General features: G+C 37.3%; 1 protein-coding gene across 7 annotated transcripts in view; it reads right to left on the bottom strand.

The window, feature by feature from the left end:
* Positions 1-3,369: 3,369 nt before the first annotated feature.
* LOC128237398 (protein-methionine sulfoxide oxidase mical3b-like) overlaps positions 3,370-18,201 on the bottom strand; it is a 54,349-nt gene continuing 39,517 nt past the window's right edge. For 5 of the 7 annotated variants that reach the window (XM_052952907.1, XM_052952904.1, XM_052952905.1 and 2 more), the window contains 10 exons: positions 17,009-17,178; positions 16,273-16,670; positions 12,610-15,421; positions 12,016-12,104; positions 11,314-11,448; positions 10,690-10,862; positions 10,368-10,441; positions 9,114-9,206; positions 5,910-6,024; positions 3,370-5,302 (listed from right to left, as the gene is read on the bottom strand). In XM_052952907.1, coding sequence (XP_052808867.1) covers positions 5,188-5,302; positions 5,910-6,024; positions 9,114-9,206; positions 10,368-10,441; positions 10,690-10,862; positions 11,314-11,448; positions 12,016-12,104; positions 12,610-15,421; positions 16,273-16,670; positions 17,009-17,178 — 4,174 coding nt within the window. In that variant the 3' untranslated portion in view covers positions 3,370-5,187. The remainder of the gene's footprint in view (positions 5,303-5,909; positions 6,025-9,113; positions 9,207-10,367; positions 10,442-10,689; positions 10,863-11,313; positions 11,449-12,015; positions 12,105-12,609; positions 15,422-16,272; positions 16,671-17,008; positions 17,179-18,201) is intronic. The other 2 variants (XM_052952906.1, XM_052952910.1) reach the window with 2 other exon arrangements.

Genomic DNA, 18,201 nt, shown 5'->3' with positions numbered 1-18,201 from the left:
TATTACTGAGCATTCCACTACACCACTCTCACCCTCTAAATCTCAAGTTATTAATGACCATACCACTACACCACTCTCACCCTTTAAATCTCAAGTTATTAATGACCATACCACTGCAACACTCTCACCCTTTAAATCTCAAGTTATTAATGACCATACCACTACACCACTCTCACCCTTTAAATCTCAAGTTATTACTGACCATACCACTGCACCACTCTCACCCTCTAAATCTCAAGTTATTAATGACCATACCACTGCAACACTCTCACCCTCTAAATCTCAAGTTATTAATGACCATACCACTGCAACACTCACACCCTCTAAATCTCAAGTTATTACTGACCATACCTATGCAACACTCTCACCCTCTAAATCTCATGTTATTAATGACCATACCACTACACCACTCTCACCCTTAAAATCTCAAGTTATTACTGAGCATTCCACTACACCACTCTCACCCTTTAAATCTCAAGTTATTAATGACCATACCACTACACCACTCTCACCCTCTAAATCTCAAGTTATTAATGACCATACCACTGCAACACTCTCACCCTTTAAATCTCAAGTTATTAATGACCATACCACTACACCACTCTCACCCTTTAAATCTCAAGTTATTACTGACCATACCACTGCACCACTCTCACCCTCTAAATCTCAAGTTATTAATGACCATACCACTGCAACACTCTCACCCTCTAAATCTCAAGTTATTAATGACCATACCACTGCAACACTCTCACCCTCTAAATCTCAAGTTATTACTGACCATACCTATGCAACACTCTCACCCTCTAAATCTCATGTTATTAATGACCATACCACTACACCACTCTCACCCTCTAAATCTCAAGTTATTACTGACCATACCACTACACCACTCTCACCCTCTAAATCTCAAGTTATTACTGACCATACCACTACACCACTCTCACCCTCTAAATCTCAAGTTATTAATGACCATACCACTGCAACACTCTCACCCTTTAAATCTCAAGTTATTACTGACCATACCACTACACCACTCTCACCCTCTAAATCTCAAGTTATTACTGACCATACCACTACACCACTCTCACCCTCTAAATCTCAAGTTATTAATGACCATACCACTGCAACACTCTCACCCTTTAAATCTCAAGTTATTACTGACCATACCACTACACCACTCTCACCCTCTAAATCTCAAGTTATTACCGGGTACTAACCATACCACTACACCAAGCTAACCCTCTTAATCTCAAATTAATAATGACTATACCACTACACCACTCTCACCCTCTTAATCTAAGTAATAACCGGGTACTAACCATACCACTAAACCAAGCTCACCCTCTTAATCTCAAATTAATAATGACTATACCACTACACCACTCTCACCCTTTAAATCTCAAGTTATTACTGACCATACCACTACACCACTCTCACCCTCTAAATCTCAAGTTATTAATGACCATACCACTGCAACACTCTCTCCCTATACATCTCAAGTTATTAATGACCATACATGTACCACTGCAACACTCTCATCCTCTAAATCTGCAGTTAATAATGACCATACCACTGCAGCACTCTCATCCCCTAAATCTCAAGTTATTACTGACCATACCACTACACCACTCTCACCCTCTAAATCTCAAGTTATTACTGACCATACCTCTACACCACTCTCATCCTCCAAATCTCAAGTTATTACTGACCATACCACTACACCACTCTCACCCTCTAAATCTCAAGTTATTACTGACCATACCACTACACCACTCTCACCCTCTAAATCTCAAGTTATTACTGACCATACCACTACACCACTCTCATCCTCTAAATCTCAAGTTATTACTGACCATACCTCTACACCACTCTCATCCTCTGAATCTCAAGTTATTACTGACCCTACCACTTCACCACTCTCACCCTTTAAATCTCAAGTTGTTAATGACCATACCACTTCGCCACTCTCATCCTCTAGTTATTAACGACCATACCACTTCGCCAGTCTCAACCTTTAGATCTCAAGTTATTTATGAAAACACCACTACACCATTTTCATCCCCTAAATCTCAAGATATTACTGACCATACCACTACATCAATCTCACCCTCTTATTCTCAAGTTAATAATGACTATACCACTACACCACTCTCACCTTTTAAATCTCAAGTTAATAATGACCATACCACTCTCACCCTCTAAATCTCAAGTTATTACTGACCATACCACTACACCACTCTCACCCTCTGAATCTCAAGTTATTACTGACCATACCACTACACCACTCTCACCCTCTAAATCTCAAGTTATTACTGACCATACCACTACACCACTCTCACCCTCTAAATCTCAAGTTATTACCGGGTACTAACCATACCACTACACCAAGCTCACCCTCTTAATCTCAAATTAATAATGACTATACCACTACACCACTCTCACCCTTTAAATCTCAAGTTATTACTGACCCTACCACTACACCACTCTCACCCTCTTAATCTAAGTTATAACCGGGTACTAACCATACCACTACACCAAACTCACCCTCTTAATCTCAAATTAATAATGACTATACCACTACACCACTCTCACCCTCTAAATCTCAAGTTATAACCGGGTACTGACCAGACCACTACACCAAGCTCACCCTCTAAATCTCAAGTTATTAATGATCATACCACTGCAACACTCTCACCCTTTAAATCTCAAGTTAATAATGACCATACCACTACACCACTCTCACCCTTTTAATATTAAGTTATTACTAACCATACCACTACACCACTCTCACCCTTTTAATCTCAAGTTATTAATGACCATACCACTACACCACTCTCACCCTTTAAATCTCAAGTTATTACTGACCATACCACTACACCACTCTCACCCTCTAAATCTCAAGTTATTACTGACCATACCACTACACCAAGCTCACCCTTTTAAATCTCAAGTTATAACCGGGTACTAACCATACCACTACACCAAGCTCACCCTTTAAATCTCAAGTTATTACTGACCATACCACTACACCACTCTCCCCTTCTAAATCTCAAGTTATAACCGGGTTCTAACCATACCACTACACCAAGCTCACCCTCTTAATCTCAAGTTATTAATGACCATACCACTGCACCACTCTCACCCTTTAAATCTCAAGTTGTTAATGACCATACCACTCTCACCCTCTAGTTATTAACGACCATACCACTTCGCCAGTCTCACCCTTTAGATCTCAAGTTATTTATGAAAACACCACTACACCATTTTCATCCTCTAAATCTAAAGTTATTACGAACCATAGAGCTATACCACTCTTACCCTTTAAATTTTAAGATATAAAACCTGTCTTTTGAGAATAAGAACACAATCTTGATAAATTCACATTTATTTCTATTTGATCACAACCTTATTTATGTCAACAAGGTTTCATAATGATAGATATCAAAATGAACTGAGTAATACTTCTCATGTCCAACCTCCATATTGTTCAGCGTTAATTTAACACATCACATGTACTCTTTAATTAAATAATATCATAAATAATGTACAATATACACAATCCCAAAATAAGGAATATTGGCTTAATTTCGCAGGGGCTTAATATTCACCATTTTCAGAAATAGATCAGTTATGAATTAAAATCCTAGCGTAATATTTATCTACAGACAATTGTGTCACGAATTGTTAACTTCACAAAATTGGCTGAATTTAACAAATCGTGAAAGCCCTCACAAAATTAAACCATTCTCCAGTAATTAATCATAAGAAGAGAATACGTTGCATGTAATTGATATCACTCATGCACACAGTGGTCATATATTGGCTCAGGGAGAGCAATATTTGTTAAGCACATACCGGTAGAATGCTGATTTTTCTACATTCGGTACCCTGCGCGTAGGAGTGATATTACAGTACACAGCAGAATGTATAATTTGCTGATTTTTCTACATTCGGTAACCTGCGCGTAGGAGTGATATTACAGTACACAGCAGAATGTATAATTGTATTCTTGAATGAGAACAGAATGGATACAAATCTTGAAGACAAGTGTTGACAGAAAACTGGTTTAATGTTCATTTCTTAACTGAAACCACTACTAACGTCATATTCGAAAAACAAAAATGGCATCTTATGAACAAAAAGGCACGAAGCGAAGAAGCACATTTCTTTCAAGTTTTTTCACAACACTTAACATTATTTGGTAAAGCACGAAACACTATATTTGACAAGAAAGGCAAACAAAAATTAGTTTTCTTTTAATTTTCTTCAAATTTTCTATTACATGAATAGAAATTGTTAATGGAGATTCATATATTTAATTATTTCCCATTTACCGGTAACTGTATTCCTTTTTTTATTCAACAATCCCTGTATATTTAATATATAATATGTATATTACAGGTTTATTGCTAATTTGTTGATAAAACACAACACATGTGATTTCATTGAACAATTCAAAGAATAAATAAATTAATAATCAATATATCATGGATTTTTTAGGGAAAGACAGTAAATATATGCATATGAAAACAGCAAAAGCCAGTGCCACACTGTGACTAAATGCCCAACGTGTTTGTACATCGGATGAAGTAGTGCATCGAGGTACAAGTCAAACACATGTAGTTCTAAGTAACATTAAATAAAGGAGCTGATGGAAATTATTCGTTAAAACCTCTCCATCTGAAAATCAAGCTTGCAACTCGGTAGCACGTCTACAGAGAATTTTGGAGCCTGATATGGGAGTTAGGGAGAATCCTTCTGCTCGTATCAAGCATCAGAAAATCAGACTTGCTCCATGGAAGTATGTTTACGGATAATTTCAAAGCCAGATGTCGAAGATAGGGGGAATCTTTTCACATCTTACATCTGAAAGTCAGGCTTGTGACCAGGTAGCACGGTTATGAAGAATTAAAGCCGGATGTTGGTGATAAAGAGAATCCTTTTGCTCACATCATACATCAGGAAGTTAGGCTTACTAGTTGGTAGCATGTCTATGGAGAATTTTGGATCCAGATTGCGGTGAGAGGTGGAATCCTTTTGTTTTGTTCATAACACCATCTCTTAACACTATATCTGGAAATCAGGCTTACGAATTCATAGCACGTTGACAGAGAATTTTAGAGCCGGATGTCAGAGAGGGTGAAACCTTTCGCTCGCAACATCATCTCTTGAAACTACATCTGGAAATCAGGCTTGCGACTTTGTAGCACGTTTGCGGAGAATTTTAGAGCCGGATGTCGGAGAGAGGGAGAAGCCTTTCGCTCGCATCACGGTCTCTAGGTCTGCGTCTTCTTCTTGCTCTCTGTAATAAACATGATAAAACTTCCTTCAGATTATGTTGCATTATATTTAGCAGCAATATTGAATAAGTGCCATTTTTTTTACTCTTTCATGGTATTGCGCAATATTTCAATCTTTATCAAGAAAAAAATAATGCTGTTTTTTTCCACAAAACTTGTGTTGGTTTTGTGAAATGTTTCGTATTCATGATGGACCTTTTCACAAAAGAAGGTTTCAAGACAGGCGTTTGTCTATTGGATTTTCAATTCAAGTTTTGAGGCACAACCCACGGTCAAGAAAAACAAACTGACCATTGGAGAACAGGATTGTAACCAAAGTCATATCACAGATGATTTTGTTTAACTAAAAACCATGCTCTGGCAGAAAACGTGCATTGGTATATATAATATACTAGTTAGTCAAATATTTAATCACTGTCAAAAAATAAATCGAAGAAGAAGAAAAAGAAATCAAATTCCAGCCCAATTATCAGCGCATGCTTCAACCATTCAACAAAAAGAATCGAAACCAGCCATAAAACTGTCCTAGTCCCATGATTCACGCTTATCGTTCCTCAGTCACCATGGTAGCCTGTTGTCATGGAAATCATGTTGCCATGGTGACATTACCTGAGGCGTTCATCCTCCAGCATGGCGACCAGTTTGTCCCGCTCCTCGACCACGTCGATGAGCTCGTTGTAAATGCGCTGTTCTCTCTCTCGTTGCAGAGGGGACTTTAGAGAGTCTGTAATCAACGACCCCAGGTTAGAAACATGCGTCCAGATTAGTACACAACAGATGCATCGCAATATATATGAGCCGCAAGAAGGAGAAATAGGTCATTTGGGGAATTTTCAAACGTACAGCTTTTTATAAATGTAAAAAAAACTCACGCCACTAGGTTGCCATGGTTCAAATACCACTAAGCAAATGTAGAAGCAAATGTAGAAGCCCCTGACAAAAAAATCTGCGTGAACTAAGACATGTATTTTTGGTCTAACTTCTGTAATATGTTAATCACCTAGGGCAGACATAATCTGATTTATGCCTAGGTCATGCTGATTACCTAAATGTATTCATGACCTTCAAAACAGTCTCACAATTTGTGCAGCTATTTTATATATTAAGCATAGCTAACTTTAAAGCTGCACTCTCACAGATTGAGCGTTTAGACAACTTTTTTTTTTTTGTCTTGGAACGAGAAAAATGCGAAAATCCATGGGAACCAGTTATATAAGACTGCTGACAAAAAATTAGATCACAGATTTTTCGAGAAGTTCGAGAATTGATGTTTTATGTATTTTTCTTAAACCGTTAGTAACGGTTTAAGCCATAAAACATTAATTTTTGAACGGAAATATGAACATCTGCGATCTGATCTTTTGTCAGCAGCCTTATATCATTGGTTTGCAGATATTTACCCCAAAAATTGCTCTTTCCAAGACAAAAAATAAAAAAGTGGTAAAAATAGTAAAACTGTGAGAGTGCAGCTTTAAGGTACGTATATTTCTCACTATGGTAATTTTTTTTTTTTACAATAAGACCTTTTCCTTTTTGTGGTTCATATCTAGGAAATCAAGAAAAATATAAGCTAATCAATATCTGAATTTTAAACAGAATGACTAAAAACAGAAAAAATATACTAAAAAGAATACTCAGCCATATATGTAGAGAGAGATAAGCAAAATCCATACTGAATAATATTACAATAGCATTTCAAGGTTGCAAAATTTATAACATTCTACTATTTGCATGTAATTAACCTTCTCCTGATAAAGTTTTTGAGAACATTAAAAAGAATACAAAAAAAACCCACCATGTTAATGTTAAAGTAAAAAAATACAAATAGTCCAAAAAAGTTCAAAAATCTCTAAAAACATATCTAAAATAAGCACTTTTGTTCTGGCTGAGAGGACAAAGCCATAGGATGATACTAAGTAAACACATGGTTTTCTGTTTTTCCGTAATTATGGTAATTGTCAATCATATGGTTTTCTTTCAAGATAATATAGGATCTTACGTAACATCTATGATGAGTTGCCAATTAATACAAAAAATATATAACCAGTTTAGAAAAGGCTAGAAAGCGAGCCTGTAGTGAGCTCTGTTACTTTTCCGTAAAGTTTCATAAAGTTTTGAACTAAATGGCAACGAATGTAAGATTCCTTTTGACATGACACTTTTGTCACCAAAAAGACTTTATTCATTTTACAGTAAAAAGTTTGACACTAAATTAGCAGGGCAAAACGACGTCAATTTCGTGTTATACTACACTAGTTGAAGTAGTGTAATATATTGATTGAAAATGAGTAACTATTGTACAACGTATTACGTTCGAAACAAGCAAAGTTGTGTGATAAAATAGCAAGTCGAGAAATATGTATGATACACAAGTTTGCCAGAAAATACATTGTATCTTGTTTAATCTGAGGTCGCAGAATTACACTTCTAGAGGAAGTTTGCATTATAAACGTAAGTCAAGGTCGATGTTCTAGCGAAACAAAGCGAAAGATCTGCGAACAATCTCTTTTTGAGGTACAACAAACGGCATGAAAATATACAGAGATTTTACATGTGAAAAGAAATGTTATTTTATGTAAAATAAAACTGAACGGAGAATTGAGCACAATTATTTGGTTGTAAAGTGTTTTATTTCATGCTTTTCAGTGATTTAGTTAAGAAGAAAAAAGTGGTTCGTATCCTTAAAACTCACCCTTTGAATTAATTATTGATTTTTGATGACTTATAAGCATGAGATAAGAAATAAAAAATGTTTGTTTTAGTGTAGGATTACAATGCATTTCACACGTGACAAAACCACTCATCAAATATAACTTTTGGTTTTCATGAGGTGAAATATATTGTTATCTTACACTGAAACAATCAATTATCCTCTTTATTAATGTGAACTATGTATAAAACTATATGGAAAATTGTATTTAAACTTTCAAAATAATAAAATAATTTCGAAATTTCATTTCACATGTAAAGGTTATAAATACAAACAGCACTGCTAGCATTGAACATCAGTAAAAACACAGCCCAAACAACTATAATATGAAGAAATGTAAAAATATACTTCAAATGGTAGTTCGTATCAGTCGTGAAATTTTAGTTCTACAGTTTGTTTTAAAGGTGAAAAATTTCAGGCCAAAGAAAACTTGTTTTAGATTCTCATCTTCATTATGAACTATGGTTTATTTGATATTTTTTCTGTTTCCTCAATTTTCCTGAAACTTTAACTTAAAGGGACTAGACACCAGATGGTCCCAAAATTGACAAATACAGGATTTCCTCAAAACAAGCCTAGAATTATCAATACAAATTAGTATGAGACTGATAATACATCACTTTACTTGATTAAAATAATATTTTGTCACTGTCTTAACCTTTACCCATTTAAAAATAGCGCATAAAGGTTTCCCAATTTATAGTGTGTATATTTAGCATGTGAAAGCCACATGATAAGTATAGATTCAAAAAATGACGCTATTTGTAAATTAACTGGGATTTACGTGGTAGACATACCCATTCAATTTCCAATTGGAAAAATATGCAAAAACTGCAAAGATACATCGCGGTAAGGGATGTAATAAATCAGTTATTTTGATTCAATGCCTTGTACACAAAGTTATCAATTTTATGTTAGGTTTTGACAATTTTCATTTTTTCTTTCAAAGATATCATCTGGTGTCTAGTCCCTTTAAGGCTAACAGGGACAGGCAGGGATGAAAATCTAAATAATATTTTTCTTTGGCCAAGCCAAGTGTATCAGGTTATTCTTGTCCAAGCCAGATACAGGAATCTATGGAGGCCAAGGGTATACAGGTATACCATATCTCCGTATTGAAGCCCAAAGTTTTCCAATTCTCACTTGGCTAGGTTCTTCAAATACATCGTCATTGTCTATATCATCATAATCTAGACCTATATGAACATGTAAATAGGTATAATCTGCATCATTCCTCAGAAAAACATCTTGCTGAGCTACATGAAGCCACAAATATGCTCACACATAACAGCACACCAAATACATTTCAATCAACTACAACAAGGGGCATTCTATCAGATGTTTCCTGCATGCTTTTCACAGCAGTATTCCAATATTTAAAGCTGCACTCTCACAAATTGAAAGTTTTGACTTTTTATTTACTTTGTCTCAGAATCAGCTCATTTTGTCATCAGTGCCTTCAATTAACTCATATAAAAAAAAAACTCACTAAAAATAGATCTCAATTGTTTGGTAAACTGCCAAAAAAAAATTTTTTCTTAAAGCAAAGGTAATGCTTACAGCTATTTATAATACATCAATTTTCAAACGTAAATATGAAAACTGTGATCTGCTCATTTGTCAGCAGTCTTATATCACTGGTTTCCAGACATTTACGCAAAATTTGGATAATTCCATGATAAAAAATAAAAGTTGTCAAAACAATAAATTTGGAGAGTGCAGCTTGTAGACCTAACATATGAGATGCAATTGACAATAAAAAAATGCTTATTAAATTGGTTAAAAAATCTTTGCATTCCTTTTTTTTGGCATGAAACACATGCTTGCAAAGTATCAACAACTGTTTTCAATACAAAATATTTTTGAAATTAAAAGAAATTAATTTCGTTTTTTCATTTGAAAGAATGCCCAGTCTTAAAGCTCCACAGTTGGGTCAATTTTAGTGCCCATATAAAACATAGCAATATAGCACACAATTACATGTACACAGGCGTTTGGTAAGCTTTCCTGAAAACGAGAGCACGACAAGTCAATGGCACATGGCTCAACATACACTTCAGGAAGAGTGATAGAACTTGCTATACATGTGTTAGTAATTGTCAACATATGTATCAAGTTTCAAGTTGATATCTGTTAATGGTTTTTCTATTTATAGCACTAAAGTTTACATTTAAAATAACATGATCTTGTAAATGACGCTGCCGTGGCTGTTCTTCGAAAAACACATAAGCTACAAATAACTTCATCAATAACTGTCACTATATCACATATCTACTGCATGCATAAGGTACCTCAGCCTAGTGATTCTATAATCAGGGTCAAGGTCACAGGTAAAGGTCAAGATTAAGGTCACCTACCATCGAGGGACATGCTCTCCCGCAATTGATGCTGTAATCTCCCTTGTCTGTCCTCCAACTCCAGCTCTCGGGCACTGCATAGGGAAAGGTAACATCTTGTACTCCAAATTAAATGAGAAGTAGACTTCAATAAAACAATACATGAAATTTCATTCACAGGGAAAAACTGGTCTGAACAATTTTTTAGTTTATAAAAAAAACATAAATGTTGTACATGTTTTCATGTAAACGTGTACATGTATTCTGTTACATTTCATATGTAAAAATAACAAAAACCTCAAGTGTTTCTAAAAATATTTCCGAATTTTTGGCGTCCACATACCTGACCATGAGTTCTGATTCGAGTCTGACGAGGGCATTTTTATCGTGCACTAGGTTAAACCACTCCTGCATAAGCTCAGTTTCATTGCGTCCACCCTCTGGACCCTCCCCTCGGAGCGCCCGCTCCACGTTCACACCTTTCTCTTCGAGCTCACGCTGCTTTACATCTACTTCCTGCGGTGTACAAAACCTTGTGAACATAACTACTTGTATCATATAATACCAGTTTTATAGAGCTATTAAAGTTACAGAGAAAAGAGTCATTTATAGGTGTCTTTCATGAAAAATATAATCTATTTAAAATATCACTCTCTGAAATTATTTTTTAGGAGTCTTTCATGAAATATAATCTATTTGAAATAATTATCAATATCTGAAATTAATTTTGCTTTTCGCTGTAGGCCGCATAGCAGCGATAGAATTTGTAGGCAGTAGCTGCAAAAGAACTCTGTTATGTGCGTACTCTCTCCTTGGGTACTCTATTCCAATAAAACAATCATTTGGACATTTATTACATTGATTCTACCTATTTCTTTACAGGTGATGTGAGCTCTCTTAAGCAGCATAGGGTTTACGAATAGGATATCTTTATGAAACCAGGCCTGTTGTTGTGTGTTTCTCTTACCTGTAGTTTCCTTTGTATTTCCTGAGCCTGTCGTAGGCGTTTCTGCTCCTGTTGCTTCTGCTGTTTGCGGGCCGCGTGCTGGATCTTGCGAGTGATTCGGGCATTCAGCTCTTCCTCAGACAGTGGGCCGTGGTCCTGGACAGAAAAGAAACATGGAAATCAGATTGGGATAATGATATTCAGGAATAGTATTGTATTGTTAGAACTGATTGCGAAACTGATTACCAATTTCAGGCCCAGTTAAAGGCTTCTTAAAGCTATTAGCCAATAAATAATACATGTAGAAAAGATGGCAGCCTGATGTGAAACCAAGGCAATAAACAAGGGAATTTGATGCATAGATGAGGATTAACGAGACGAGACCCTTCTTAAACAAGGTCTTAAACACTGACTACCGTAAACATTTCATATTTTTAAGATTCTTTTCATTCTGTTTTCCAATTGAGAAAACAGTGATGGATTTTATTTTTTTTATTCATTTAATTTTGTTGAATGTAAATATATAATGCAAATGATATTATAGGCACAATGCTCATAATTACGAGTGGCCACTGCACATAAACCTAACCTGTGTTGTCAATATGGCTGAGTTCAAAAAGTTGTTTTATCACATTAACACTTCATTACGAGAGTTGTCAAACATTTATTAGAATATCATTATTTCTATGTTATTTCTTGGTTAACAAGGAAGAAACCACTCACAGATTTAATCCTGCGGTAACTGTCATTGAGGGACGTACAACTGGCAGCAAGACCAGCCATCTCCTCATCCGAGTCTGTGAAGTCATCCACTGTAAAAATGTTTATACAGCATTAAGTTTTTGGATAAATTTCAAACAAGGTTTTACATCTTCACTTTATTACTTCAGGGGCAGTACTTAAACATCTTAGATTGACCTTAAAGATATTTATATAAGTGAAATCTGGCTGTTTTGATTGGACTAGATAATTAAATGGCCAATGAAAAAACTTCGATTTTGCTGCTTAGTTTAGTTTAAGTTTTTTATTGAATACAACCCCAGGATTATCAGAAAACTCAGTATCACTTTTAAAAGATAATACAAGGACAGTTAACCAGGTCAATACATTCAAACAAGGTTTTATACTGCTATCTTCAGGACTGGTAAATCCAACTGATACAATCAAATTCCGAACCTACAAATGCGATACACCGTAACCATGACAAACAATTCACTTTTATATTTTTTAAATACTCGTTTTTGACAGACAAAAAAAAGAGATTTACCACTCAAATAGACATATATATATAGCTTTCTATATCAGAGTCTCACTCACCAGAAGCCTTAGGTGGGGAGATCTTGGTACGGAATGCTGGCCGCCTGCCTGTCTTCTCCGAGAACACAGAGCCAATCTTCAGCTCTCGCATGTTATCAGACAGCAGGCTGTCATCCACTGACGCCGTCTTCCTCTTCTTGTCCTTTTTCTTTTTTTCTGATTTTGGTGTTTTGGTCTTCTTTTTCTTCGTTGATTTCTCTTCTAGTGTGTCATTCGAAGACGATCCATCTCGATCTCGCTGTTTGTCCGTGGTTGGGGTTTTAACACCGGACAAAATTGAGGCAAGAAGTGAGCGTTTCTTCTTGTTCTCTTTCTTAACCTCACTATCCAAGAACTCAACAGACGACGTACTACCTTCCCTGCTTTTGCTCTTTTTCTTCTTTTTGGTTTTACTATGTTTTGGGGTGCCGTTCGACTCAGGAATGTTAGGTGTAAATGAAACCTGCAATCTAGGCAGAGGAGTCTTCACATCATCACTTTCTGAGACTCTATCTGATGTACTGGGATATGGACTCTGGGAGGACTCTGTGCTAATGCCCCTCTTGTACTTTAATGGAGTTTCCCTCAGGCCCAGCTCTTCGTCGCTCTTAAGTCGTGCCCTCTGGCGAGCATCCTCTCGAGCTTTGTCCATCTCCACCCTGCGTATGTCCCTGATCTTTTCAGAGTCCAGCACAGTGGGGCTAGTCTGAGGCGGGATGGGCAAGATCCTCTTCCTTGCATCACACTTCTCGCCCTCTTTCCTGTTTATCTTAAGTTTAGGTTTTACAGACGTAGATGGAGTGAAAAACCTTTCTTCTGGAACATCGTTCTCACTGTCGTCTGCAAAAGGAATGTCATCTGACTGTTCCCCCCTCTTTTCATTGGTTGCACTACTATTAGACAAAGTTGGTTTTATAGATTTCTTTAAAGCTGCAGCGACTGGTATCCTTTTCTTCTTTTTGTCGTTTTCACTGTCACTTTCTTTATTTGTAGTTAATTTAGAATAATCAACACTAATTTTAGTTCTTGTACCACTAGATAACAATTCACTACTCTGGACTGGTTTAAATTGTTCACTGTTCTTATTCACTGCACCAGACTGGTTCACCACAGGCCTAGGGGGAAGAGGTCTGGGTTGACTGGTTATCACAGGTGTTGGAGACACAGACTGACCACTTGAATCCCCACCGGAGTCAGTATTAGAATTGTAAGCTTTTTTCATAAAGTTACTTTGAAACACAACTGGTGATTTGGTTTGACCCAGGTCAGGCAGTTTTCTGCCTGCCCCATTTTTGACAGTCTTTGACTGTTTAGGAGATTCTAAAGACTCTGTTGGCAGGGGAGGGAGCGGCCTCCATGACTTCTGGGAGGCATCTGCGGAGTTGAGACTACCACAGGAGCTTGAATCTCCCCAAGCATCCTTTTCAAGGGGATTGCATTCTACCGAGCCCTCGCGAGACCGGTGGCTGTAGGGCCGTATGATAGTCTTAGACTTAACAGGCATTACAGGTGTGTTAACTACCTCTGATTTAATCACCTTAGGTGACTTTACAGTGTCTGATTTCTTCTTTTTCACACTAAATCCAAGTATACTAGACTTTGATGATTCTGATTTGGCACTTTTTTTAGACGAATTTCCTTTTGGCGTACTAGATTTTCTCTTAGTACCACTGTTGCTTGTGTCATTTTTCACAGATTCAGAGACAGTGTCAATCACCTGTTGTACAATAACTTCTTCCGTGAGGCTGGTGTCTGGTGTAGCGTACACACTACTGGCTCGGTCTGACCTGGGCGATTGATATTCACTCCTATCTGACTGATCACCGAGCTCCGACCTGGGCGACAAGTATTCCAGGCTGGGTGAGGCGGCCTCCACATCCTCAGCGTGCAAGGTTTGGTCTAAGTCCTCCACCCCTTGCGGGGCAACTTCCATGGGAGACAACTCTTCCTCATCCAAAACCTGGCTCATTGTTGTGTTATAATCCTCCATCATCTGAGAGTCCGGCCTCTCATCCTCGCTCCCATTTGCAGCTAGGAAGTTTTTATTTTGTTCAAACTCCTCCCCAAGTGAACTGTTAGAGGTATGGTTTGATGAATGACTAGGTGTGGAAATGGTAAAGCTGTCTGAGCTACCAGACCTACGTAAACTGCTGGATTTCTCAGATCTACTCTCGTGTGCTCCCGAGCCTCCGCGACCACGTTTTGTCACAAATCTATCGTCAAGGTATTGTATACACCTTTCAACCTTTTCATCGTCACCACTTTTAATCTCATTAACACTTCTTAACACCTGCAATGTGGTCTCACCAGACCCTAAAGTAGAGTTAGAATTATCACTCATGTCCTTAACACTTCTTAACACAGATTTTTCTGTAGCTCCAAATTCACTAGTAGAGTCCACATTATTTACACTTTTCTTAGACAACAGAGAGCCTCCTTTGAGACTGTCCGAGTCAGATTTAAGCCTATCCACGCTGGAGGATGACTTGGAATCAAGGTTACTGCTGGCCAATGAGTGCTTAGAGTGCGAGCTTGCAGGACCCTCACTGCCAGACAGAGACCCCATAGAATCTCGAGACTCAAGGTGTTGTCTGTAAGCCCGGAACACATCATCGTCACCCTCCTCCTCTTCACTATTGGCATGCAGTACGTCCCCGGAGTCACTGACTGATTCTGACCGATGATCCATGTCCACAAGCAGCTGTTCCATCGCCCGACTGACTGCCACTTTTTCATCATCACCGAATTCAGCCGATACAAATGCTTCGTCTGCCTCGTCCTCTGTACATGGAGTCCCTGTCCTCCCAGCTTTGTCCAGCTCACCAGAGTTCACCTGGAATACATCACAAAGAATGATCTCATCTGCTGCTCACTTGTTTCTTGGTAAGAGCTATTCCAGTAAAACATATAACCCCCTAGGGGAAGGCAATCATTTAAACAGTACATGGGTGGGTGTCTTTTTACACTAATTTGGACCTCAAAAGGGTTAATTTGCTTCTGTAGGGGGGGTGGCATAATATAAAAGTGGGGGGCTATATGTTTAAATGGAATAGCCCTAAGTTTTAAATCCACGTTCATATCTTGAATATGTATAAGTTCTCCACCACTCTAGATACTTGAACATTTACATACATGTATATAGTGTTGGGAATCTGTTCCAGCTGGACTATCGATAATTGGGTCCACTAAGTTACCAATTATCGATAGAGCAATAGTTTTTTGACAATACTTTAATTGTGGTTTTATTCTTGTACAGTAACTCGTAATCCTAACTATACTTATGTAATGAGTATGTTTGAAGTTTTTTTTAGTGTTGTTGTTGCTTTCGGCCATATTGTTAGCGATAACAACTGAACACTTCTGAATGTATAAATCAACTCCAAAGTAGAAAAATTGGCGGAAATAACTGACATAAATAATGAGAGGAAAGAAGAAAAACAACTTGCTGGGTTGAATCAATGATCGATTATGACAAAATTCAATCGGTTGTCGCCGTTTCAGGACCAACCAATCAATTTTCAAATATAATCGATCATCAGAACATCGCTTCATGCACATAAACAATATTGAACACAAAATTAATCATTCTTAAATTTTAAAGTCTAACATAAACAAACAAAATCTGACTATTGAAATATTTCGTTGTTTCTTTTTTTTCAGGCCAAAGTCAGGAAATACAAATACCTGTGAATCAGTGACTTCATCCGACTCCATTTCCCCGACCCCAGTGTTAAGCTCAATCTCTTTATTCACGACTGCTTCCTCTTTGACAGGATTCTTTCTCTCCATACCAAACATTTTAAATGGGTCCAGTCTGAGTGGTTCCGGAGGAGTGTCGAAGAAATTTTTCTTTGCCTGGGAGGCCGACTGGCCCGGGCTGCGGGCACTCGTGACGGGCTTAGGAACATCTGACATGTTAGTGCTCTTGCTTTTAGAGACGCTGATGCTGTTACTGGGCTCAGAGATAGACTTGGCATTGTCAGATGCTACGGGCTCGGTCCGGGCTTGCTGGCTGGGCGGCTCCATTGTATCTTCCTCCATCTCCGTGTCTGAATCATCAGTATCTGTCTCACCTTCATACTCTATGGAAGGAATAAATTATGTGTTTGTTAATCTCTAAATTTAAATTACAAGCTAATCTTGTAAACCTTGGTGAAATTTGCTATTAAGAATCTACTAAGTACATATAAAATTGCAATATTTTTTCTACACAAAACAAAATCACAATCACTGCATACAGTAGTTCAGGATATAATACAGACATTCCTTGTAATTTCAATCACATCTTACAAATTATGTACAGCCAATCTAACAACTCTAGTACAGCCTGTCTAACTTCTACGATGTCCTGCTATTTCACAAATCATGAACAGCATATTTTACAGAATGCTTTCACTCAATTAGGTAACATAGTACATACCATCGACCTCAGTATCCTCGCCTTCCTCAAGTCGCATGTATCCGTCCGCCTCTCCAACCAGCAGGTCCTCCGTGGATCGTCGCAGGCTCTCCTTGGCAAGGTGGAGTGACTCCTCTAGCCGGCCAGACGTGTACAGATCCACTGCTTCCTGGAAGTCCTCGTCCTCAGACCTGAATTAATACATCAACTAATATTGGTTTCAAAGAGTATGGCTGACTTTATACTATTAAAGTTCCCATTACCAAAATATATTTATAACATGTAGCTTTGTCAAAATCAGCCTGAATTTATTTTTACTTCATGTGTCCCAATAAATATTGCATTGGTCAACAGAAATAACTTTTAAGCGCAACATTTGGTGACTAGTGTGATAACTAGTACTGATTGATGATAACCATTAATAATGTTAAGATATGATACCCTCATATTTTTAATGAAAATAATAATTTCATATATGTAACTGAAAAGGTAAGTTATTCTTTACAACATGTTTTTTGTTTTATATACTTTATGAACTACTACTGTTTGCAAAATGAATTTAGCATATCAAGTTTTAGAAGTATTGAGTGATCAGGATATTTTCTCTGCGCTACTCCCATCAACTGAATTTCAAAAAAAAAGTGCAACATCATAGCCTGTCAAGTCAATTTACTACTCACATCAAAAGAAACCTGGCTGAGCTGCAGCTAACAGTAATTTGGCATATACTTTGACTTATCACTAGAAACAAACTACTAAAGAGGTGTGCTCATAACACTTCCATGCATCCATACATATACAGTTTGCGTTGGTTTTACTTTTACCGACCAATTTAACTATAGCTTATAATTACACTTCATCAGAACATTGCAATGTTTAAAAAAACTCTCGAAATCACTGAAACTGACAGTTCCAAGCCCCTGTTGGGGCGGTACAAATTGATCATCTCTACAGTGCAAAATGGCATTGCGTTTAAGCATTGTTAAACTGATTGATGAGAATGCTTTGCTATGTTTATTTGCAAACAGTTGTATCTGATGATCCACATATTGAACATATTAACCCTTTGCATGCTGGGTAAATTGTCGTCTGCTCAAAAATGTCATCTGGTTTATTCTAAATTTCTTTCAATTTACTTCAAACTTTGGGGATATATTGACTGAGTGGCAAACAGCTTGGAACCTGACCAGGCGTCGAGTTACTCGGCGTCTGGT

Source organism: Mya arenaria, chromosome 6 (assembly GCF_026914265.1).
Source record: "Mya arenaria isolate MELC-2E11 chromosome 6, ASM2691426v1".
In the NCBI taxonomy this organism is placed as follows: Eukaryota; Metazoa; Mollusca; class Bivalvia; order Myida; family Myidae; genus Mya; species Mya arenaria.
This window is presented reverse-complemented; position numbering and strand designations above follow the sequence as displayed.